At 39.3% G+C, this 25,239-nt stretch overlaps 1 protein-coding gene across 10 annotated transcripts in view; it reads right to left on the bottom strand.

Annotated features, from left to right (window-relative positions):
• RNF216 (ring finger protein 216) overlaps positions 1 to 25,011 on the bottom strand; it is a 163,049-nt gene extending 138,038 nt beyond the window's left edge. For 6 of the 10 annotated variants that reach the window (XM_036932939.2, XM_036932943.2, XM_057487389.1 and 3 more), the window contains exons 1-2: positions 24,855 to 25,010; positions 10,705 to 10,837 (exon numbers count right to left, since the gene is read on the bottom strand). In XM_036932939.2, coding sequence (XP_036788834.2) covers positions 10,705 to 10,786 — 82 coding nt within the window. In that variant the 5' untranslated portion in view covers positions 10,787 to 10,837; positions 24,855 to 25,010. Of the gene's footprint in view, positions 1 to 10,704; positions 10,838 to 19,162; positions 19,244 to 24,764 lie in introns of those variants that run through there. The other 4 variants (XM_036932946.2, XM_036932940.2, XM_036932941.2 and 1 more) reach the window with 4 other exon arrangements.
• Between the last annotated feature and the right edge of the window lie 228 nt (positions 25,012 to 25,239).

Here is a 25,239-nt window from a genome sequence, read left to right as displayed (position 1 = left end):
CTATAGAACTGCCTTTGCTGCATCCCACAGAAGTTGGGGCTTTGTGCTGTTGTTGTCATTTGTCTCCATATAATTGCTTGATCTCTATTTTAATTTGGTCATTGAACCATTCATTATTTAGGAGCATGTTGTTAAGCCTCCATGTGTTTGTGAGCTTTTTTGTTTTCTTTGTACAATTTATTTCTAGTTTTATACCTTTGTGGTCCGAGAAGTTGGGTGGTAGAATTTCAATCTTTTTGAATTTACTGAGGCTCTTTTTGTGGCCTAGTATGTGCTCTATTCTGAAAAATGTTCCATGTGCACTTGAGAAGAATGTGTATCCTGCTGCTTTTGGGTGTAGAGTTCTGTAGATGTTTATTAGGTCCATCTGTTCTAGTGTGTTGTTCAGTGCCTCTGTGTCCTTACTTCTTTTCTGTCTGGTGGATCTGTCCTTTGAAGTGAGTGGTGCATTGAAGTCTCCTAGAATGCATGCACTGCATTCTATTTCCTCCTTTAATTCTGTATTTCTTTCATTTTTGTCAGTGCTCCTGTACTGGGTGCATATATATTTATAATGGTTATATCCTCTTGGTGGATTGACCCCTTCATCATTATGTAATGTCCTTCTTTATCTCATTACTTTCTTTGTTTTGAAGTCTATTCTGTCTGATACAAGTACTGCAACACCTGCTTTTTTCTCCCTATTGTTTGCATGAAATATCTTTTTCCATCCCTTGACTTTTAGTCTGTGTGTGTCTTTGGGTTTGAGGTGTCTTGTAAGCAGTATGTAGATGGGTCTTGCTTTTTATCCATTCTATGAGTCTGTGTCTTTCGATTGGTGCATTCGGTCCATTTACATTTAGGGTGATTATTGAAAGATATGTACTTATTGCCATTGCAGGCTTTAGATTCGTGGTTACCAAAGGTTCAAGGGTAGCTCCTTTACTATCTAACCGTCTAACTTAACTCGCTTATTAAGCTATTATAAACACAGTCTGATGATTCTTTATTTCTCTCCCTTCTTATTCCTCTTCCTCCATTTTTTATATGTTAGGTATTTTAATCTGTACTCTTTTGTGTTTCCTTTGACTGCTTTTGTGAATAGTTGATTTTATTTTTTGCCTTTAGTTAGTATTTGGTTGGTGTGCTTTCTTTGGTGTCATTTTATTTTCTCTGGTGACATCTATTTAGCCTTAGGAGTGCTTCCGTCTAGAGCAGTCCCTTTAAAATATCCTGTAAAGGTGGTTTGTGGGAGGCAAATTCCCTCAACTTTTGCTTGTCTGGGAACTGTTTAATCCCTTCTTCATATTTAAATGATAATCGTGCTGGATACAGTATTCTTGGTTCAAGGCCCTTCTGTTTCATTGCATTAAATATATCATGCCATTCTCTTCTGGCCTGGAAGGTTTCTGTTGAGAAGTCTGATGATAGCCTGACAGGTTTTCCTTTGCAGGTGACCTTTTTTCTCTCTCTGGCTGCCTTTAGTACTCTTTGATCTTTGCCATTTTAATTATTATATGTCTTGGTGTTGTCCTCCTTGGGTCACTTGTGTTGGGAGATCTGTGGGCTTCTGTGGTCTGAGAGACTATTTCCTCCCCAGTTTGGGGAAGTTTTCGGCAATTATTTCTTCACAGACACCTTCTATCCCTTTCTCTCTCTCTTCTTCTTCTGGTATCCCTATAAAGCAAGTATTGTTCTGTTTGGATTGGTCATGCAGTTCTCTTAATATTCTTTCATTCCTGGAGATCCTTTGATCTCTCTCTGCCTCAGCTTCTCTGTATTCCTGTTCTCTGATTTCTATTCCATTAATGGCCTCTCGCTCCTCAACCAGTCTGCTCTTCAGTCCTTCCAGAGATTGTTTTATTTCTGTGTTCTCCCTCCCAACTTGATCCTTTAGCTCTTGCATATTTCTCTGCAGGTCCATCTGCATGATTATGACCTTTATTTTGAATTATTTTTCAGGAAGATTGGTTAAATCTATCTCCCCAGGCCCCCTCTCAGGGGCTGTCTGGGTGATTCTGCACTGGACCAAATTCTTCTGTCTTTTCATGGTGGTAGAGGTAGCTGTAGGCAGGTAGCTCATGTGTCAGATGGGAGAACAAAGTCCCTTCCTGCATGCTGGTCTCCCTGCCCTTCTCCGCTGCCTGTGCCGGTTACCTGCACACCAGGAGCAGCCCTTGGGGTAGCCCAGAGCCCTGTGGGGTGAGGCAGGCGAGCCCAGTGTGCTCTCCTGCGTCAATGGTGCCCCTTCGCACCCTGTCCTGGCTTTCTCTGCCTTAGCCGGCGACCCCGGGACTGGCCCAGGTGGCTGAGTGTCGGGAGGGGGCTCTGGGTGGCTGCTGTGTGTGTGGCTGCTGCCAGGCTACTCAGTCGGGGCCGCGCAGGAAGGGGAATGAATGCCAGGCTGTTTATCGCCGTGAGCGGCTTCAGGCTGCATTGCCACCCTTGGGGTTAGGGCGCCTGGATTTCCCCAGGATTCCTAGCTGCATGGCTCAGTGTGTGGGGAAGATTCTGTCCAGCTGTGAGGCCCCTGTCCCTTTAAGACTTTCAAAAAGCACTCACTTTTCTTTTGTCGCAGGGGAGCCGGCTGCGGGGATCCGCTCACATATTTTACTTTTCTGTTTTCCTGATATCCAGCGCACCATGCAATGTGTGTCTGTACTCCCGGTGTGGATTACTGGGGCTGGGTATTTTGCAGTTCTGTGCTTCCACTCCCTCCCCACTATGACTCCTTTCCTCCCGCTGGGAGCTGGGGTGGGGGGAGCGCTCGGGTTCCGCCAGGCCCCGGCTTGTATCTTACTCCCTTCGTGAGATGCCGAGTTCTCACAGATGTAGATGTAGCCTGGCTGTTGTACTGTATCCTCTGGTCTCTCTGTTAGGCGTAATTGTTTTATTTGTTGTATTTTCAAAAATATATATGGTTTTAGGAGGAGATTTCCGCTGCTGTACTCATGCCGCTATCTTCCCAGAATCCTCTCACCTTCATTTTTAAGCCTTTTCTTACTGGGTACAGAATTCTAGGTGAGTAGTATGCACCAATTAAAAGGACTGAATTACTGATACATGCAACATGGATGAAACTGAAAAAATTATGTTCGGCAGAAGAATACAGGCACAAATAGTATATACTGTATGGTTCCATTTCTATAAAATTACATAGTAACATTAAGCAGACCAGTGGTTTCCTTAGGCCAGGAGTGGGGTGAGGAGTGACTGCAAAGGGGCATACAAGAATCTTTCTTAGGGGAGGGCGGAGCCAAGATAATGGCATGAGTAGGACAGTGGGAATCTCCTCCCAAAAATATATATATTTTTGAAAATACAACAAATACAACTAATCCTAAAAGAGAGACCAGAAGACAAAGGACAACAGCGAGACTACATCCACACCTGTGAGAACCCAGCGCCTGGTGAAAGGTGTAAGATACAAGCCCCGGCCCGGCGGGACCCGAGTGCCCCTCACCCCAGATCCCGGCGAGAGGAGAGGAGTCGGAGCGGGGAGGGAGAGGGAGCCCAGGACTGCTACATACCCAGCCCCAGTCACCCGCACCAGAGTGCAGACACAGTGCAGGCGTGGGGTGCTGGAAACTAGGGGAACAGGACAGCAAGACCTTTGAGCGAGTCCCAAAGCTGGCGCCCCTGTGACAAAGAAAAGCGAGTGCTTTTTGAAAGTCTTAAAGGGACAGGGACACCACAGCTGGATGGAAGCTTCCAGGGTCAAAGTCCAGGAGCAGGAAATTCCAGGGAACCCCGGGCGCACAAAGCCCCTGGGCAACAGCTCTGAGACCCCTCACGGAGGTAAACAGCCAAACAGCCCCCCGTCCATTACCCCTCCGGGGCCCCACCATAGCAGAGTAACAGCCTGAGGCTGGCCACGCCTTCAGCAAGGGAGCTTCCTAAATACCGGCCGGGCAAGATACAGAGACCCAGTCTACACACAAGTGCCCAACACAAGCTACTAGGGGTCGCAGTTGTCCCAGTAAAAAAAGGCCAGGAGCTGGTGGAAAGCCTTGGCCCTCCCAGCTGACAGAAAGTAAATAGCTCACCATTGTACCTATCAACATGAAAAGGCAAAAAAATTTGATCCAGACAAGACTAACCCAGACAGCTTCGACATCTGCTACATCTTCCCCTGAGAAGGAACCTGGGGAGATAGATTTAACCAGTCTTCCTGAAAAAGAATTCAAAACAAAAGTCATAACCATGCTGATGGACTTGCAGAGAAATATGCAAGAACTAAGGAGGGAGAATATAGAAATAAAACAAGCTCTGGAAGGTCTTCAAAACAGAATGGGCGGGATGCAAGAGACCATTAATGGACTAGAAAACAGAGAACAGGAATGCAGAGAAGCTGATGCAGAGAGAGATAAAAGGATCTCCAGGAATGAAAGAATTTTAAGAGAGCTGAGTGACCAATCGAAACGGAAAAATATCTGCATTATAGGGGTACCAGAAGAAGAAGAGAGAGAAAAAAGGGATAGAAAGTGTCTTTGAAGAAATAATTGCTGAAAACTTCCCCCAACTAGGGGAGGAAATGGCCTCTCAGACCACAGAGGTACACAGAACTCCCATGACAAGGGATCCAAGGAGGGCAACACCAAGACACATAATAATTAAAATGGCAAAGATCAAAGACAAGGACAAAGTATTAAAGGCAGCCAGAGAGAAAAAAAAGGTCACCTACAAAGGAAAACCCATCAGGCTATCATCAGACTTCTCAACAGAAACCCCACAGGCCAGAAGAGAATGGCATGATATACTTAATGCAATGAAACAGAAGGGCCTCGAACCCAGATTACTGTATCCAGCACAATTATCATTTAAATATGAAGGAGGGATTAAACAATTCCCAGACATGCAAAAGTTGAGGGAATTTGCCTCCCACAAACCACCTCTACAGGGCATCTTACAGGGACTGCTCTAGATGGGAGCACTCCTAAAAAGAGCACAGAACAAAACACCCAACATATGAAGAAGGGAGGAGGAGGACTAAGAAGGGAGAGAAATAAAGAATCATCAGACCGTGTTTATAATAGCTCAATAAGCGAGTTAAGTTAGACAGTAAGATACTAAAGAAGCTATCCTTGAACCTTTGGTAACCACAAAGTTAAAGCCTGCAATGGCAATAAGTACATACCTTTCAATAATCACCCTAAATGTAAATGGACTGAATGCACCAATCAAAAGACACAGAGGAATAGAATGGACAAAAAAGCAAGACCCATCCATATGCTGCTTACAAGAGACTCACCTCAAACCCAAAGACATGCACAGACTTAAAGTCAAGGGTGGAAAAAGATATTTCATGCAAACAACAGAGAGAAAAAAGCAGGTGTTGCAATACTAGTATCAGACAAAATAGACTTCAAAATAAAGAAAGTAACAAAAGATAAAGAAGGACATTACATAATGATAAAGGGCTCACTCCAACAAGAGGATATAACCATTATAAATATATATGCACCCAGTACAGGAGCACCAACATATGTGAAACAAATACTAACAGAATTAAAGGAGGAAATAGAAGGCAATGCATTCATTCTGGGAGACTTCAACACACCACTCACTCCAAAGGACAGATCCACCAGACAGAAAATAAGTAAGGACACAGAGGCACTGAACAACACACTAGAACAGATGGACCTAACAAACATCTACAGAACTCTACATCCAAAAGCAACAGGATACACATTCTTCTCAAGTGCACATGGAACATTCTCCAGAATAGACCACATACTAGGCCACAAAAAGAGCCTCAGTAAATTCCAAAAGACTGAAATCCTACCAACCAACTTTTCAGACCACAAAGGCATAAAACTAGAAATAAACTGTAAAAAGAAAGCAAAAAAGCTCACAAACACATGGAGGCTTAACAACACGCTCCTAAATAATCAATGGATCAATGACCAAATCAAAATGGAGATCCAGCAATACATGGAAACAAACAACAACAACAATACAAAGCCCCAACTACTGTGGGATACAGCAAAAGCAGTCTTAAGAGGAAAGTACATAGCAATCCAGGCATACTTAAAGAAGGAAGAACAATCCCAAATGAATGGTCTAATGTCACAAATATCGAAATTGGAAAAAGAAGAACAAATGAGGCCTAAGGTCAGCAGAAGGAGGGACATAATAAAGATCAGAGAATAAATAAATAAAATTGAGAAGAATAAAACAACAGCAAAAATCAATGAAACCAAGAGGTGGTTCTTCGAGAAAATAAACAAAATAGATAAGCCTCTAGCCAGACTTACTAAGAGGAAAAGAGTCAACACAAATCAACAGAATCAGAAACGAGAAAGGAAAATCACGACAGACCCCACAGAAATACAAAGAATTATTAGAGAGTACTATGAAAACCTATATGCTAACAAGCTGGGAAACGTAGGAGAAATGGACAACTTCCTAGAAAAATACAACCTTCCAAGATTGACCCAGAAAGAAACAGAAAATCTAAACAGACCAATTACCAGCAACGAAATCGAAGTGGTAATCAAAAAACTACCAAAGAACAAAACCCCTGGGCCAGATGGATTTACCTCGGAATTTTATCAGACATACAGAGAAGACATAATAACCATTCTCCTTAAAGTTTTCCAAAAAAATAGAAGAGGAGGGAATACTCCCAAACTCATTCTATGAAGCCAACATCGCCCTAATACCAAAACCAGGCAAAGACCCCACCAAAAAAGAAAACTACAGACCAATATCCCTGATGAACGTAGATGCAAAAATACTCAACAAAATATTAGCAAACTGAATTCAAAAATATATCAAAAGGATCGTACACCATGACCAAGTGGGATTCATCCCAGGGATGCAAGAATGGTACACTGGAAAATCCATCAACATCATCCACCACATCAACAAAAAGAAAGACAAAAACCACATGATCATCTGCATAGATGCTGAAAAAGCATTTGATAAAATTCAACATCCATTCATGATAAAAACTCTCAACAAAATGGGTATAGAGGGCAAGTACCTCAACATAATAAAGGCCACATATGATAAACCCACAGCCAACATCATACTGAACAGCGAGAAGCTGAAAGCTTTTCCTCTGTGATCGGGAACAAGACAGGGATGCCCACTATCCCCACTGTTATTCAACATAGTACTGGAGGTGCTAGCCACGGCAATTAGACAAAACAAAGAAATACAAGGAATCCAGATTGGTAAGGAAGAAGTCAAACTGTCACTATTTGCAGATGACATGATATTGTACATAAAAAACCCTAAAGACTCCACTCTGAAACTACTAGAGCTAATATTGGAATTCAGCAAAGTTGCAGGATACAAAATTAACACACAGAAATCTGTGGCTTTCCTATACACTAACAATAAACTAACAGAAAGAGAAATCAGGAAGACAATTCCATTCACAATAGCATCAAAAAGAATAAAAAACCTAACCAAGGAAGGAAAGACCTATAACCTGAAAAGTATAAGACACTCTTAAGAAAAATTAAAGAGGTCACTAACAAATGGAAACTCATCCCATGCTCTTGGCTAGGAAGAATTAATATAATCAAAATTGCCATCCTGCCCAAAGCAATATACAAATTCGATGCAAATCCTATCAAATTACCAACAGCTTTCTTCAATGAACTGGAACAAATAGTTCAAAAATTCATATGGAAATACCAAAGACCCTGAATAGCTAAAGCAATCCTGAGAAGGAAGAATAAAGTTGGGGGGAATCTCACTCTCCAACTTCAAGCTCTAATACAAAGCCACAGTAATCAAGACAATTTGGTACTGGCACAAGAACAGAGCCACAGACCAATGGAACAGAATAGAGACTCCAAACATTAACCCAAACATATATGGTCAACTAATATTCGATAAAGGGGCCATGGACATACAATGGGGAAATGACAGTCTCTTCAACAGATGGTGCTGGCAAAACTGGACAGCTACATGTAAGAGAATGAAACTGGATCACTGTCTAACACCATACACAAAAGTAAATTTGAAATGGATCAAAGACTTTAATGTAAGTCATGAAACCATAAAACGCTTAGAAAAAAACATAGGCAAAAATCTCTTAGACATAAACATGAGTGACCTCTTCTTGAACACATCTCCCCAGGCAAGGGAAACAAACGCAAAAATGAACAAATGGGAGTATATCAAGCTGAAAAGCTTCTGTACAGCAACGGACACCATCAACAGAACAAAAAGGTATCCAACAGTATGGGAGAATATACTCGAAAATGACAGATCCAATAAAGGGTTGACATTCAAAATATATAAAGAGCTCACACACCTCAACAATCAAAAAGCAAATAATCCAATTAAAAAATGGGCAGAGGAGCTGAATAGACAGTTCTCTAAAGAAGAAATTCAGATGGCCAACAGACACATGAAAAGATGCTCCATATCACTTGTCATCAGAGAAATGCAAATTAAAACCACAATGAGATATCATCTCACACCAGTAAGGATGGCTACCATCCAAAAGACAAACAACAACAAATGTTGGCGAGGTTGTGGAGAAAGGGGAACCCTCCTACACTGCTGGTGGGAATGTAAACTAGTTCAACCATTGTGGAAAGCAGTATGGAGGTTCCTCAAAATGCTCAAAATAGAAATACCATTTGACCCAGGAATTCCACTTCTAGGAATTTACCCTAAGAATGCAGCACTCCAGTTTGAAAAAGACAGATGCACCCCTATGTTTATTGCTGCACTATTTACAATAGCCAAGATATGGAAGCAACCTAAATGTCCATCAGTAGATGAATGGATAAAAAAGATGTGGTGGTACATATACACAATGGAATATTAGTCAGCCATAAGAAAAAAACAAATCCTACCATTTGCCACAACATGGATGGAGCTAGAGGGTATTATGCTCAGTGAAATAAGCCAGGCGGAGAAAGACAGGTATCAAATGATTTCACTCATATGTAGAGTAGAAGAACAAAAGAAAACTGAAGGAACAAAACAGCAGCAGAAGCACAGAACCCAAGAATGGACTATAGTTACCAAAGGGAAAGGGACTGGGGAAGATGGGTGGGAAGGGAGGGATAAGGATGGGAAGAAAAGAAAGGGGCATTACGATTAGCATGTATAGTGTTGGGGGGGCACGGGGAGGGCTGTGTAACACAGAGAAGACAAATAGTGATTTTACAGCATCTTACTATGTTGAAGGACAGTGACTGTGAACTTGGTGACAAGTAGTGATTTTACAGCATCTTACTATGTTGAAGGACAGTGACTGTGAACTTGGTGACAAGTAGTGATTTTACAGAATCTTACTATTTTGATGGACAGTGACTGTGAACGGGGATGTGGGGAGGACTTGGTGAAGGGGGAGCCTAGTAAACATAATGTCCTTTATGTAATTGTAGATTAGTGATACCAAAAAAAAAAAAAAAATCTTTCTTAGGGGATAGAAATGTTCTATATCACAATTGAGTGGTGGTTATAAGGGTGTATTTGTTTTTCAAGACCCACCGAACTATACACTTAAAACGTGTGCATTTATAATATATAAATTACATCTCAGTAAAGACGATTAGGAATAACCTACAGAGTTGGCATAGTAAAAATTATTAATACAGCCAATAAAAACAAAACAACTCTGTGTGCCTGAAAAACATCCTTATGATGGGTGCAAAACGCACAAAACTTGTCTAACAGGAAACATACCTTCAAAGACAATACTTTCTAAAAGGAATTAGTTGTTCTTAAAGAAATTCTGTTCAAGTATATTTATGACCCAATTAGAACCTAACAACTATTAGAACATTAATTTGACATACATGTTCAGAAAATTTGGAAATGATCATATATACAAATTATTGCTAAGATCTAAAACTCTATGTATCACAATAAATTATAGCTATAATCACTACCAAGTTAGAATACACTATTAATAAAATCTTAAAAATCAGTTGTTTCTTTTGTACTCAATTCACATAGCTCAAAATTTGCTTAGCTTTAATGCTCTGAAAGCCAAATATATATAATTTACCCTCTGCTGGAAAAAAATCTTCTGCATCAACTCAATATGTTATCAATGAGTAAAAACAAAAAACTGACACAACCTCTTCCACTGAGTTTACACTTGGAAAAAACTATCTTTCCTACTTAGTGGCTGAATTCTTTCCTTTTAGCCCAGGTATAAATGTGAATTAGGATTTGACAGAAAGTTTTCTATGCATTTAACAATGTTATAGAAATGCAGACTCCCTTCCCTTTATGCATCGAGGAATTTCCCCAGATTTTAAACACTGTAAACAAAAAAATACATGTTTTAAAATTCCCCATAAGACAACCAGAATGATCTGGCAAAAAAAGAAACTAAGCATCATATGAAGGGTCAAAATGCTTTAGGACTTTTAGTGCTTTTATATCACACAGGTCCTCGAGGAGTCCTTCCCCATTACCACTCCTCCAAAAACAACTGCCCTGCCCACACTCCCACCTCATAAGATTCCACAGCTGCACATCCACAGCTCTTCTCAGCTTGCTAGTTAACAGCTTATTAATCTACTTATGATGGAAGATTCTTAAACTTCATTCATGCCAACAGGCACTAAACTCTAGTCTTGATTAAGTCCATTTTCCCCTGATGTTCTAACATCTAAAAATGACATGTCTCTTGGTTCTACTTGCTGCAGACAGGTTCATTTCAACAAAGATATAACTGTAAGGGAATACTAAGGGAGAAAGCAATGTTAAAGAGAGAAAGTGAGAACAAACACTTACCTTGTCGCCGGTGGCAGTGAAAGTTGTTCAGGTGAATTACCTCTTCATTGTTGTTTCCCTCTGCCATTTCCAAATGTAGCATACACACGTGCTTGCTAATATCTAAACATGACAACAATCTCTTCCAAAGGGTCTGAAAAAGAAGAAAAAAAAACAACATTAAGAACGAGAGGATCAAAATTCCTTGCACATATCTGGTCAAGGTAGTATTCTAAGCTTGTGATAAAAACACTACTAAAAAGAAAAAAGAATGCATAACTAAAAAGCTAACAGATGAGAAAAAATGGAGTAACAGCAAAAAAATAACCAATTACTGCAAAAGGACATATAAAAGAGGAAAATAGGATCAAAGAACAGATGGGACATACAAAAAACTTTAGGTACACTTAAAAGTCAATTATGGCAACCTATGGAAATGGGAGAAAATACTTGCAAATCATTTATCTGATAAAGGGTTAAAATCCAAAATATACAAAGAACTCACACAACTCAATAGCAAAAAACAAATAATCCAATTTAAAAATGGGCAAAGAACCTAAATAAACATTTTTCCAAGTAAGATATTCAAATGGCCAACAGGTGTATGAAAAGGTGCTCAATATCACTGATCATCAGGGAATTGCAACTAAAACCATTTCATCTCATGACTGCTAGAATGGCTATCACCAAAAAAATAAGATAAATGCTGGCAAGGATGTGGAGAAAAGGGAACTGTGCTGTACTGTTGGTGGGAATGTAGACTTGTACAACCACTATGGAAAACAGTATGGAACTCATTCTAATTATGACCCAACAATGCCACTTCTGGTTTTTTATCCAAAGGAAATGAAATCACTTTGTTGAAGAGATATCTGCACCCCCATGTTCACTGCAGCGTTATTTCCAATAGCCAAGACATGGCAACAACCTAAGTGTCCCTGGCAGATGAATGCTTAAAGAAACACTTTACAGCTATGAAAAAGGGAATCCTGCCATTTGTGACATGGACGCACCTTGAGGGCATTATACTAAGCAAAGCAAGTCAGAGAGATAAGATAAATACTCTATGATTTCACATGTGGGATCTAAAACAAAACAACCCCAAACTCATAAAGATCTGATTTGTGGTTATTAGAGATATGGGATGGGAGAATTGGATGAAGGTGGTCAAAAGGTATTCTTTCAGTTTCAGAAAATAAGTACTGGGGATATAATGTACAACATGAGGACTATAATTAACACTGCTGTATGATATATTTGAAAGTTGCTAAGAGACCTAGAAGTTCTCATCACAAGGAAAAATATTTCTCTCTTCTTTTTTTTAAATCTGTATGAGATGATGGATGTTAACTAAACTTACTGTGGTAATCATTTTGCAATATATAAGTCAAGTCATTATGCTGTACAAAAACTTCAATTATATCAGAAATTATAGCCGTAATGTAAGAAAACTGAAAGGTTTAAAGTAAAAGGATGAAAACCTACATATCAAACATTAACAACTCATCTAGTAAGTTCTTAAAATGTCCATCTGTTCTTTTTTTAAAAGCAATTCCAATTCTTGGATGAAATTCTCTTTTCAACTATTTTATCCTTTCCTTTTTCATGGTACAACAAAACCTATAAAAAACCCAACAAGTTTATTAGTATCAGAAAAAATAGGTATCATGCAAAGTATTATTAGAGACAAATAGGGAGATTCCATCCAGATAAGAGGGTCAACTCATAATTATATAACAATCCTAAATGTGAATGAATACAACGTAACCTCAAAATATGTATACCTTAAACTGACAGACCTGAGGAAAGTTAAGAAATCCACTTACAGCTGGATAGAAGACTTGAACAGTACTATCAACGTGACCTGACATTTATAGACAACTGCACACAAGTGCAGAATATACATTCTTGTCAAGTGTACAAGGAACATTTACAAAACAGACTACATGCTGAGCCATAAAGCTAACCTCAACAAATTTCACGGGCTTGGTATCATACAGCACACATTACTTGATAACCGTCAGTAAAGAAAGCTGACTTGGAAATTTCTAAATACTGGAAATGAAACAACCTAAATAACTCATGGTTTCAAGAAAAAACTACATTGAAAATTAGAAACTATTCTGACCGAATGAACTGAAAGATAATGAAAACAAAACACATCAAAATTTATGGGATGGAGTTAAAGCAGTGGGATAAGAGTTTAAAAGCAGTGCTTAGAGGGCAATTTACAGGTTCAAAAGCATATTTTAGAGAGGAAAAGCCACCAAAAAAAAAAAAAAAAAAATCAACGACCTAAGCTTTGATCTCAAAAGCTAGAAAAAGAGCAGTAAATTAAACCCATTAAAGAAAAGAAGAAAATCATAAGAGCAGAAATCAACAAAACAGGCAAGTGAAAATCTGCTTCTCTAAAAAGATAAGTAAGACTGATAAATTTTGAATGAAAGGGATAAACTAACTCCTTAAGATACAACTTAACATAAGTGAACACAGAAAAACTTAAATCTGAATAGATCTCTATCCAATAAAGAAAATGAGTGGGTAATTAATAACCATCCCACAAAGAACACTGCAAGCCAGGAAGCTTCCCCAATAAAGTCTTTTAAATATTTGAGAAAGAAATGTAACTAATATTACAAAAACCCTTTCAGGAACTAGAAAAAGAAAAAGCCTTATTTTTGAAATAATTTTATGAGGCCAGCATAATTTTGATACGAAAAGCTGATGAGAGCATTACAAGAAACACAAGTATCATGAACACAAATGCAAAAATCATAACCAAAGCAATTTAGTTTACTTAATGGAATGAAAGAAAAATCAATCACGTATTTATTGCACTAAATGGAAAAAAAAAGTGTCAAAATCCAACACCGATTCATGATTAAAATCTCTTAGCAAATCCGTCTAAGAAGGGAATTTCCTTCATCTAAATCAAAGGCATTTCAAAAACACTGGAGTAAACGTCACACCTAATAGTGAAACACCGAGAGGCTTTCTCTCTGAAAGTGAGAAGTTTTCACCATTTCTTCTCAACACTGTACTGGATGTTGCAGCAAGAGCAAGGGCAATAAAGATGAACAAAATATCAGTTTGAAGGAATAAAAACAAGTGGCATTATTTGCAGGTGATGTGATTGTGGTATTGATGCAAAGACAGAAAAATAGAATACAGGCCTTAGAAACAGACCTACATGCATTTGGTCATTCACTAAAAGCAAGGTGCAATGGGAAGAATGGTCTTTTCAATAAACATAGCTGGGCCAAATGGATATCTCTAAATGAGACTTGATCTATTCTGTATACCACACATAAACATCAATTCCAAATGGATTATCAATGAAAGATAAAACAATAAAAATACTGGAAGATGACAGGGGAACAAAATTATGTATATCTGCTTATGTGACTATATACTGAGATATGATTGGAATAAGTGAATGAATGAACAAGTCTCTGGATACAAGGCCAATATAAAAACTGAACACTATACTAGTAGGGAACAATTAGAAAATGATATTTTAAAAGGTATTATTTAGAGTAGTATCAAAACCCATCAAATACCAAGGAATAAACTCAATGAAGATTAAGCAAGACCTCTAAATAGAAAATTATAAAATATCATTGAAACTAAAAAACACTAAATAAATGGAGAGAAACATCACATCTATGAACTTGGAAAGCTCAGTTTTGTAAAGATGTCAATTCTCCCTAAATTGATCTATGAGTTTAGTACAACCTTAATCAGATTTTTCAAATGGATACACACATGACTCTAAAATTTCCAAGAAAATGCAAAAAGCCAAGAATAACCAAGGCATTCACAAAGAAAAAGATGGAGGATTTACACTATCAGATATTAAGTCCTATTATTATAAAGCTGTAGTAATTAGGACAATGTGGTATTGGCAAAAGAAGAGAAAAATAAACCAGTGGAACAGAGTCTACAAACAGACTCATTCATAAATGCAAATGTGATTTATGATAAAGTGGCACTGCAGAGCAGTGGAAAAGCATGATTTTTTTTTACTATATGATATGTACTGGAAAGCTGGTATTTTTGGAGAGAAGGAGCAGCAAGAGTGAGGAACTAGACCTTCCTCTTGCTTCAAGCAAAAACAATTTTAAGTGAACTCAATTTCAGTGGAAAAGTAAAATAATAAAGTTTCTAGAGGACAACACAAGTTTCTATACAAACTTGGGGCTGGCAAAGATACTTGAAACAAGATATAAAAAGTACTTAAAAGATTGTAATCTTGTGCATTAAAATTAAAAACTTCTATTCACCAAGGATATTATTAAGAGTGGAAAGGCAAGCTGCCAGGAGACTAAATCTGCTGTACATTTAACTATCAAAGGGCCCCTATCCAGAAAATATTAACTGAGAAAAAAAAAATCAGACAAAGGAAAAACGGGCTAAAAGATTTGAATTCAGTGTTGAATACCTTGATGAAACCCAAAGGCCAATAAACAAATGAGAAAGTGCCCAACATTACGAGACAACAAAGGAATGTAAACTAAAACCACAAGCAAATTCTGGGAAGATGGCAGTAATGGCAGTGCCATAGCTTCTGAACCTCCCAAATTCTCATAAAAACAGAAAAAAATTCCATGGTTACAAAAATTCCAAGTCACACACACACAAAAACTGCCTAAGACAGAAATCTCCACAAATCTCCAGAAATACAAGCAGGTAAGGACGGACCACCAAGAGCCACAGGATCTCTTTTAAGTTGCTTGTGCCTCAGAAAGCACCAGGTACCATTTGGACATGAGAGTGGGATAACCCCCAACCAACCACAGGAATTCACTCGGCAGTGCACAGGCCACGCTGAGAAAGCAGCTAACAGCAGGAAGGAGTTTTGTACAATTCAATAGTGGGTGTGAGGAGTCCATTGTGAGATCTGAAAGAGATGTAGCAGTCTAGGACCCATTAAGTTTTGAAACTGATCTATCAGGGCTCTCTTGCAGGACACCATGAAGAAAATGCTGGGAGTTGAAATAAACTGAGTAAGACAGAGACAATAGAGAAAAAGGAAAGATAAGGTAAGTGGAAGTAACAACAGAGAACAGAGCCAGGAAATCTCAAAAAGCAAGCTGCCACAATTTGAACACTAGATGAAGAGGGAGTGCTGCGAAGGTAGAAGAAGCTATCCTAAATGACTCCTTCTAAAACTCTGAGAAAACCAATTTCACTGAAATTAACAAAAAAGAACTGATGTCAAATCTCAAACAGTGCTAAGGAAAACAAGCAAAATTGTCCCTGTAAGCAAAGAAAATATGCCAGAAAGATATAACAACCTAAAGGACACTAAAAAATAATACAAGACATAAAATAACAACACAATCAGAACTAGATAAAATCAGAAATGGACAGATCTCAAGAAAGACATAAAGGAAAAAACGTTACAGGAATGAAGACTAATTAGAAGGAACACAAGTGTGAATAAACAACCCACACTGCTTTAGAACTAAAAGGTGAAAGGAAGAAAATTTTAAATGGAAAAGAAAAAGAGACAAAGGAACAAATATTCAAGACAAAGACAACAGGAGCTCCTGAATAAATCAAAAGGTAAGAGAATGCTAAAAATTGTAATTGAAAAAACCTTTCCTAAAATAAAAATGCTAAAGCTACATTTAGAAAGAACACAGTACATACCTAAGAAAAACCACCCAAAGTGACAACTACCAAGACACATACTAGTAAAATTACTGGTGTTTAAGGAAAAAAAAAAGATCTTGAGCACCTGGGTTTAAGACTTTGGAAAAGAAATTAGATTATTTAAACAGACTCTGACAGTGACACTTCATGCCATTAGAAAATGGAATGATACTTAACATGTGAGCCAGAAGTTTTACATACAGAAAAATTAATTTTAAGGAAAAGGGACCCAAATGTACCAACATACAAGAACTTTGGAATACTGTCTCTGCAAGCCCTTCCGGAGGAACTGACAGAAAAACAAACATCAGGCAATAAAAATGACTAGAGACACTGACACAGCCTGGTGGCAAACATTAAATATATAACTACTTATACTAAGATTAAGTGAAAACTAAAATTAAATGATGTAGTAAAATTACAAAAATTAGGGGGAGGGGAAGCATGTCAAGTTGATTACAGTAATTATACTGGTTATGACATTCTGAGGCTTTCATTCTGGCCCTTTTGTGTAATGGGTTAAAGCAAATGAAGTTATAGAATATTCTATCAATCCCTATATACTTGAGAATCAAGGTTCTTAGTATGGGAAAAGGAATTATAACATAAAAGAAATAGTTAAATAAAATCCCTAGAGACCTAAATTTTAATTATAAATAATAATATGAACCCATAAAATCTTTTAGTTCTGTCCACAAAAAAAAAGGGGTAGAGGAGGGAGCGTGAAAATCAATGATCTACTTGTGGAAATGAACATCCTTAGTGCCGAGATTATGGTCTTGAAATACTACTACTCACCAAAAGAAACCAGAGCTTTTTTGGACAAATTACTAATTCTAAATCTGGGGCAGGAATTGTACAAAATGAGCCTGAAACATCCTGTCATATGAGGTATCAAGGAAGCCATCAAAGACTGGATCCTGTCAGAATAATTCAGAAAAAACATCCTGAGAGGCTCCCATTGGCCAAAAGATGGGATATTTTGAGCTTCAATAAAAATAATAATTGATATAGCATGAAACTCTTAAAAGTTTATAAGTGAAAATGTTTATAATATTTGTTAAAGGTCATTTTCAGATGATAGTCAACCAATACATCATCTTCAAAGTTGATAAAATAAAGGCAAAGAATCAGGCATTTTCTTGCCTTTCCTATATGAACTATATCACTGGGTAACCAAATAGTACGCGAGGAAGTGATTTCATCATAAATAAAAAGTCTTCTAACTAATATTAATTTAAAAAATTAAATTAGGTATCACCATTTTGCAATCCTCAATGAATTACTGGATCTAGACCCTGAATACCATTGGCTGCTAACACAGAGACAACAAAACAGAAGTCCCTTCTGAGGAAAGAAAGCTATAGTCTCGTCAACCAGTTTGGTAAAGGATCTGGACCCAGCCAAATTTTAGAACAGAGGCTAGAGGAAGAACGAAATTTTGAAACTGCACCACATGTATAGCAACTAGACCAGGTATTCTCAGTGGGGGCAACATCACAGGGGGAATGAAAAGATGTTAGCTATTACAATAGTTTGTGACCCTTTAAAATTCAATCCCACCCAGCAAAATCTTATTCCTTAGTATTTAATGGGGGAAAATTAGAGAAAATATATCTAAAAGGCTCCAAAGGGAGAATGATCAATTTTTTTTTTTAAGTCTAGGCTCTGGGAAATTACAGGTTCAGGTCCAACAAAAGATAAATTTTGAGGAAAAAGAAAAAGGAATGTAAGAGGAGCCCTGGATTACAAAATAAATCAAAAATTTTTTAATGGGTAAGATTAAACCATAGTATCTAGGGATACTATTGAGAGATAAAACCCTAAAGAAACATAAGATGAAAGTCAAACTAAGGTTAATTTTAGGAAGAAGGAATGAGTTATGATCAGGGTAGGACACATGGAGAGGGCTTGGAGGTGGACGGACTTGAGATAGTCTATTTCTTGCCCCAAGCAGTGGATAAAGCACCTTCTAATAATTCATTGAGCTATACACTGTTTTATGGTTTCAATTGTACTTTTAAAGGGTAAAGAAATTCCCATATTACATAATCATATAATTGCTAAAAGTCTCAAAATTGATAACCAAATCTGGAAATTGAGGATTTGGAGTAACTTTCATATACACTGGGAAGTACACTGGTACCACAATTATGTAATACAAGTTTGATACTTTATCAATTACAGTGGAAGGTATAAATTCCCTAAGACCCAACAATCCACCGCTAGAAATCTATATTACAGAAATGTATGCTTATGTGTACCAGGTCCATCCACAGAAATGTTCACAGCAGCCTTATTTCTAAGAGCCAAGAATTGCAATGAACCCATATCAATGGTGGAAGGGACAAAACCCATTGTGCTATATTCATACAATGAAAACCAATATAGCAACAAAAATGAAGCCATTACAGTCACACACAACATGGATAGATCTTAAAACCTAACTGTTGAGTGAAAGAATCCAGACCTTTAAAAATATATATTGAATGACTCCACTCAGAATAAAGTTCAGGCATAAACCTGAATGTAATTGTTTGGGGTTAAACATTCCTTGTGTGTTGTGCTTCACAATGGAAAAGTTAGTGGGGAAAAACCATTTTGAGAAAAAAAAAAAAAACTGGTTGCCTCTGTGAAACAGTAGTTGAAGGTCAGGAGGAGAGAACTGGTGCTTTAATTAAGTGTGTAGTCTGATTTTTTAATCATGTTCTTGCTTTACTTTGAGGAAAATTAGAAGAATAAAAATCAGTAAGTAGAACCAAAGGGACAATTATAACTGCTATGGGGCCTTTTTAGTTGCAAAATCTTATCTGTAACCTACCCTCTCAGTGTTTTTCTTCCTCTAAAAAAACTTCAGTTTTCTTTGCCTTCCTGGGAAAAACCACATGCTTCAGAGGAGGTAGGCCCCTGGCTACCTAGGCTTCTCATTAAATGATGGCTGAAAGAGTTAATAGTCAAATATGATCAGCATTTTTTCAACTTAGAAAAAACAAAGTTGTATATCAAGACTATGTTTAAGTTTTATAACAGAATTTTCTGGTATCTATAATTAGACAAAGGTATCTCAATTTTTCAGAATTACAAATCCAAGTGTAAGTTTGGGTTTCTGACTTTAAATAACAATAATGATGATGTTATTTATAAACAGCATGGTACAAAGGAAAGCGCTCTGGTGTCAAATCTTAATTGCATCTATTCAAGTACTTTACTTCTCTTCCAAATACAATTTTTAAAAAGTACTTCGAACACTTAATTCTAACAACCAAGTTTATTTCTTCTTTTACCACAACTAGGTTTCTTCATTTTACACTGGCAATCATAGGGAAACGTGATTCATTTCACCTCTAACTTAGAATGTCAAGCTTGTCCTTATTCAGATTACTAGTGGTGCTTTAAAAGCAAGATTCCTCATAAGTGGCACATACAGTGGCTCCAAGCTGCAGCGAGAAAAGGAATCTGATGATGGAATTTCTACTCCTGACTAGCTTCTCTGTAAGGGTCATTCAACTCCCTGACATTCAGGCCTCTCCCGTGGGCTTCAGATCAGACTGGCTAAGTACTAACCCTGGTTTCACCATTTAGTGAATCAGTGACTGGGTAATTGTTTAAACTCTTGGTCCTACTTCCTTCATTTGTAATATGAGAATATGGTTATTTTAAAATTAATTGAGTTAAATATATATTTATATAGCACATAGTACCTAGTATTTAGCAAGTGTCATGTTTTGACTATTACTAGCTGAGAAATAGTTCTTCTGACCTTGTAAGGCTGTGATAAAAAATACAAGATGCCACTCTACATATGGTATACAATATCAAACAGGAGCTTTGTTATCACAAGTACACAGGAGATGCATAGTGTTTATTAATAATAATGCTGGTAATAGAGCCAGAGTCAGGGTGGTGAGTTTATTATTTTCCTCTTCCAAGTTACTTTTCACTAGTATCCTAACTATTCACAGTAAAACTTTTACTTCTTTCTATAAGAAACTTCATTTTCCCTCTGGAAGTAGCTAGAAGGCATCTATACATTAGACTTTGTGCTTCTTGATCAGACAGCTGAAGAAAACAGTTAAATAAAGTGGAGTCCAGAAATAGGAAATGCCACCTAAGAAAGTATTTCAGTTCTTGCCTCTTCCCTTTATTATAAAAATTGTATGTACATCTGTAACTATACCCTCTACAGTCAAATATCATCTAATGTTTCTAAATTAGAACCAAAATTAGCATATATTTCATCACTTCATTACTCTGGAGAATCTTGATTGTACAATAGTACAATATTGTAAAAATTTAAGAAAATTTGATGACAGTTTTTCTACATTCTCTTCTACCTCCTACAAGTGTCCTAATCTTTTTTTATTCCCTTCTCTTCCTTGTATGGACAAATCAACACATGATAAAGGGTTCACATTTTCACCATTTTCTCCATATGCCCTCAACTATGTCTTACTCCGAACTTTATTTCCAGTAACTCGCATAGTTGTAAGTGGCTCCAAAAACATCTTCCTCTGTGAGAGACTGGAGCTGTGCACCATAGCCACATATAAAACCAGAGTCAGCTAGTGACAATAATCAGTTTATCAGGATTTTCTTCAATTATAAATCATTTTTCTATGCATGATGCATCTCCATTTTTCTGCCACATGAACCTTGTAGTAGTGTTCATCCTTTCCAAAGCAATTTACATAAACACGCCTGTTGCTTCTGCAACACTGATTTTGGAGTTATAACAAAAGATGCCTCAAATTTAACCAGTTAATCTCTGAACATTCTAAGGAAAGGTGGGACAAGAAGAACAAAGCACATACAAGAAGATGACATGCTCATATCATACCACTCCCAACACATTTCCCTAGTGTATTTTTTGAAGTGTCTATAAATGGTTATTACCTTTCATTCAAATCCTGGCTTCTTGATGATTATTCTGATATCCATCCTTTGTAAGCCTGTACTAATAATTAAGCAATATCAAATCAACACAACAAAAAGTTGAAATGGTGATTGCTAGATAGTATGTTCAAGTATGTTCTTTGCTTCCTTATATTTTCTTATTTCTCTAAATTGGTATTTACATTAACATTCAAAATAAAATACATAAAGAATTCAGCAAGTATTTATTGTAGGTTTGACACGCAGTGTAAAGACTGTTATGCATCATGGGGAACACAAACACATCATGGGAAAATGCAGTACGGATCTTGCCTCAAAGAACTCAGAGTCCCACAGGTAAGAGAAACTTCACCCACAAGTATACAACAAAGTATAAAGTCATTAGCACAAGGGAGACTCTTCCAGGTGGGGGAGGAAAGGTAGTCACAGAAGGCTCAGCAGTATTTAAAGAAGACAGCAGGTTTAAAGCTGAACTCAATGTTGTACCAGTTACAGGCTGAGCCTTTAGAACAGGAGCTTCCACCTAGGGCTCTTGAGAGCCCAGAGACTCCTTGCAAAAAGTCTGACTTCCCTGCTGGTGAGATTACATGGAAAGGGGCAGCTGAACCCAGCTTTCCAGCAGTCTCTGACAAGGCATGTGAGGGAATAAGCCATTTTTGAAGTGGTTCCTCCAGCCCCAGCCATCTCAGCTGACAGAATTATGGATCAGACTAAAACAACCCAGGTAATGCCTTTCCAAGTCTCCTGATTCACAAAACTGTCAACAATTTTAAGTCATTAGATTTGGAGGTGGTTTGCAATGCATCAATAGATAACCGAAGCAGAGCTCACATTTTATTTTCTAACCACTGGGAAGCAATGCAGAGAGTTGTCCTTTAGGAAAATCAACCTAGCTGCAATGCTGAGACAGATGCAGAAGACATCTGTTGGCAGGAAACCCAGGAACAAGAGCCACTGAAGTCTGAACTACAGCAGTAAGCAGGGGAAGGAAAAAGATACCAGATGCTGAATACAGAGTTAGATTCAATGGGATTTTTGTATGCAACTGTCCATCAGGTCTAAGGAAAAAGGGAGTCAAAGATGACCTAGATGTGGACATGACATCTGTAAGTCAGGTGACTGGAGGATGTTGACCCTACTAAGAAAGAACAAGGCAGGTGACGAGTTCAGAATAAGAAAGTGAAATGCTATTAATTTTCATACACTGACAAAATGAACTAAAACAGCATCCATTATTACAGATGTAATTATGCAAACAGCCTAGAGTTTAAGGAGTTTTAAAGAGCTCTAAAAAATCCCGTTATCAGTGTTGCTTCAATAGGAAGTTTTAAACCAAAAATTAAGTTCAAAATCTTCAGTGGATGGGCTAAAGAGTTTAATATGTAACATTAAGATTTCCCTCAATTTTTTCACCTGAAAATTGGTTCAGACACTGGGACAGACGAATAAGCACATCCTCACCCACAAGAGGGAAAGTCAATGTTTTCAACTATGTTTTTTTACAGTTTAATTTGTGGACCCATGATGTCCTGCCCCTTCCATCCCAATACTGCTTACAAGGTTCTACCTTCTGATGTATTTTCATATAGCACCGAGAGACTCTTATTTTTTTTATATCACAAATCTCATGGCAAAACCCAAATCCTTACCATTATGGCCTGCAAAACACTGACACAGCTAAGCCTCACCTGTTAGTTCTCCCACCATTCACCATTTTATGGTGACCACAGCTCAGTCCTTGAACCTGCCATGTTCCTTCCACTGCAGGCTCTCTCTGGAGGAACTACTTTTCTTCACTGCCTCTTCTAACCAAATTAGCTTTATTCATCCTTCATTTTTCACCTTCAATGTTACTTCCTCAGAAAAAAAAACTTTCCTGACTACCCTGAGAGTTCATTTACACATCTCACTCCTTCAAAGGACTTACCCCAGTAATAACATACAATTACTTAGGGAAGCTGGTTTAATATCTATCTTCTCTGCTAAAAACAGGTTCCAAGAGGGTAGGACCCTGCGTCACATTCATTCCCACTTCCCCAGGACAGCGCACACACCTGGCATGAAGTAAATACTCCAGAAGAACTTTGTGAACAAACATCACTCGCAGGTGGTGCAGGGTAATCAGGAACCAAATTGAGTTCAAGTCCGAGCTCTGACCCTTCCAAGTTTTGCAACTAGGTAAGTTATTTTGCTGCACCTCATTTTCTTCCTTTTAAAGTAAGTACAGTAACAACAGACATCTTTCAAGACTAAGAGTTAATACATGGAAAGCGCTTTGAAGTGCGTCTGGCACATATCAGCATCATGCTTTGTCCTAACAATGAGATAAAATAACATTGGCAGGTATGAGAATGTTATCTCTGTAAATATCTTTACACAGCCTAGAATGTAGTAAACACTCATTAAACAGCAGCTACCTGAGCTAGCTACCATACTCTTTCATCTGTTCTACCTCGTAAACTTTCGGTCCCCCCAATACCTCAACTTCGTTTATAGATTTCTCCACAGGAGCTCAAAGGCTCTTAGCTGCAGCTAGCCTTCCTGACAAAAATCTAAGGCCTCTATTTGGGTCTAACAGGAGGTCCAAAATTTAGCCCCAGGCTTTCCTGCTATTTCCTTCAACTTCACCACCACTCCCTACCCCCAGCCACAATAAATTACTTATATAATAAGCAAAACAAAGCGAAGCCATTTCTTAGCAGTTTTCCTTCAGGCAAGCGTACCAAAGTCGAGGTCAGTCCTAAAATCTTCCCTGTCTGCTCTCAACTGCGTAAATCACCTCTTTGCATTTGCAAAACGCCTAGAACAAGCCGCACCAAGGCATTCAACACAAGGTATCCAAGTGATATACAGGGGACCCTGGCTGGTTGACATCGGACCCCGTAGGCACTCAGCGAGGTTTGTCACACCACTCAAGCGGCCCTAAGTTTCGGACAATCGTTCCACACAGTATCCGGAACACATCCCAGGCGGGAACAGCGCTCTCTCCCTGCCCGGCGCTCCGGACACATTAGTCGCGCTCACACTCTCCGCGCCGCAGAGGATTTTGCCACACTGGGATATTCCCACGAGGGCCGGGAAGGGGTCGCCAGCTTCCTCGCGAAGACACCCGTCCACAACTGAGTCGGGAAGGCTCGGGGCTGCGGCCCGTCGGCCCGGGGCCGGGGGTGCGGGAGTTCAAAGTCACAGATCATCGCCCCACCCCGCGAGCTCCAGGCCGCGCTTGGCTCCACAGACACCGCCTCCCGCGAGGTGCCACCAAGGCAACTCGGTCTTTCCGCGCTTTGGTCTTGGCGCGGCAGGCCGAGGGACCGGCCCGCGAAACTTCGCGAAGTGGCGGGAGCGGGGGAGGGTCCGCCAGCCGCCCGCGCCTTTGTGGCTCCCGCCTCGCCGCGGCCCCGCTGCTCCGGCCGATCGTCGGCGCTCCGCGCGGAGCCAGGCTGGCCAGTGTTCGGGCCGCAGCCGGGTCAGGCCCGCGTCCCCGGCTCGACGGCCCCTGCCTCCCCTCACGGCCGAGCCCCTGCCCCCACCTCGGGGTTTAATGGAGGCTCCTGGCGGAGACGCCAGTCGCCTCTCAGAACCTGCAGAAGAGCCGGGCGCGCCCCGCGGTCGACTCTTACTCGCCACTCAACTCGCCGGCTCGCAAGGCTGGCTCAGCGGCTCCTGCCGCCACGACTTCTCGTCACCAGAAGCGGACGCCAACAGCTTCGTCGCCGCCGCGGACGCTACCGCAGCACTCCTTCCGGCCCTGCCGCGGCTTCGCCCCGCGCCTGCGCACAGCGCCCCCTCCCGACTAATGACAGGAAGAACCATAGAGGCTCGCCGGGAGCTGGGGGAGGAGGGGCCTGGGGAGTAAGACCATAGAGAGGGCCGCCCGTCGGCTCCTCACCCGGTCGCCCCTATCCGCGAGGCTTGACTCCCCCACTAGGCCGGGGGACATAAGGAAGTAAGACACCCATCCCCTTAGCCCCGTAAGGTGTCACTGCCTCCCTAGAGTTAAAAAGG

This window comes from Manis pentadactyla, chromosome 10 (assembly GCF_030020395.1).
Source record: "Manis pentadactyla isolate mManPen7 chromosome 10, mManPen7.hap1, whole genome shotgun sequence".
Taxonomy (NCBI): domain Eukaryota; kingdom Metazoa; phylum Chordata; class Mammalia; order Pholidota; family Manidae; genus Manis; species Manis pentadactyla.
The sequence above is the reverse complement of the archived record's forward strand: the minus strand, read 5'-3'. Positions and strand labels throughout refer to the sequence as shown.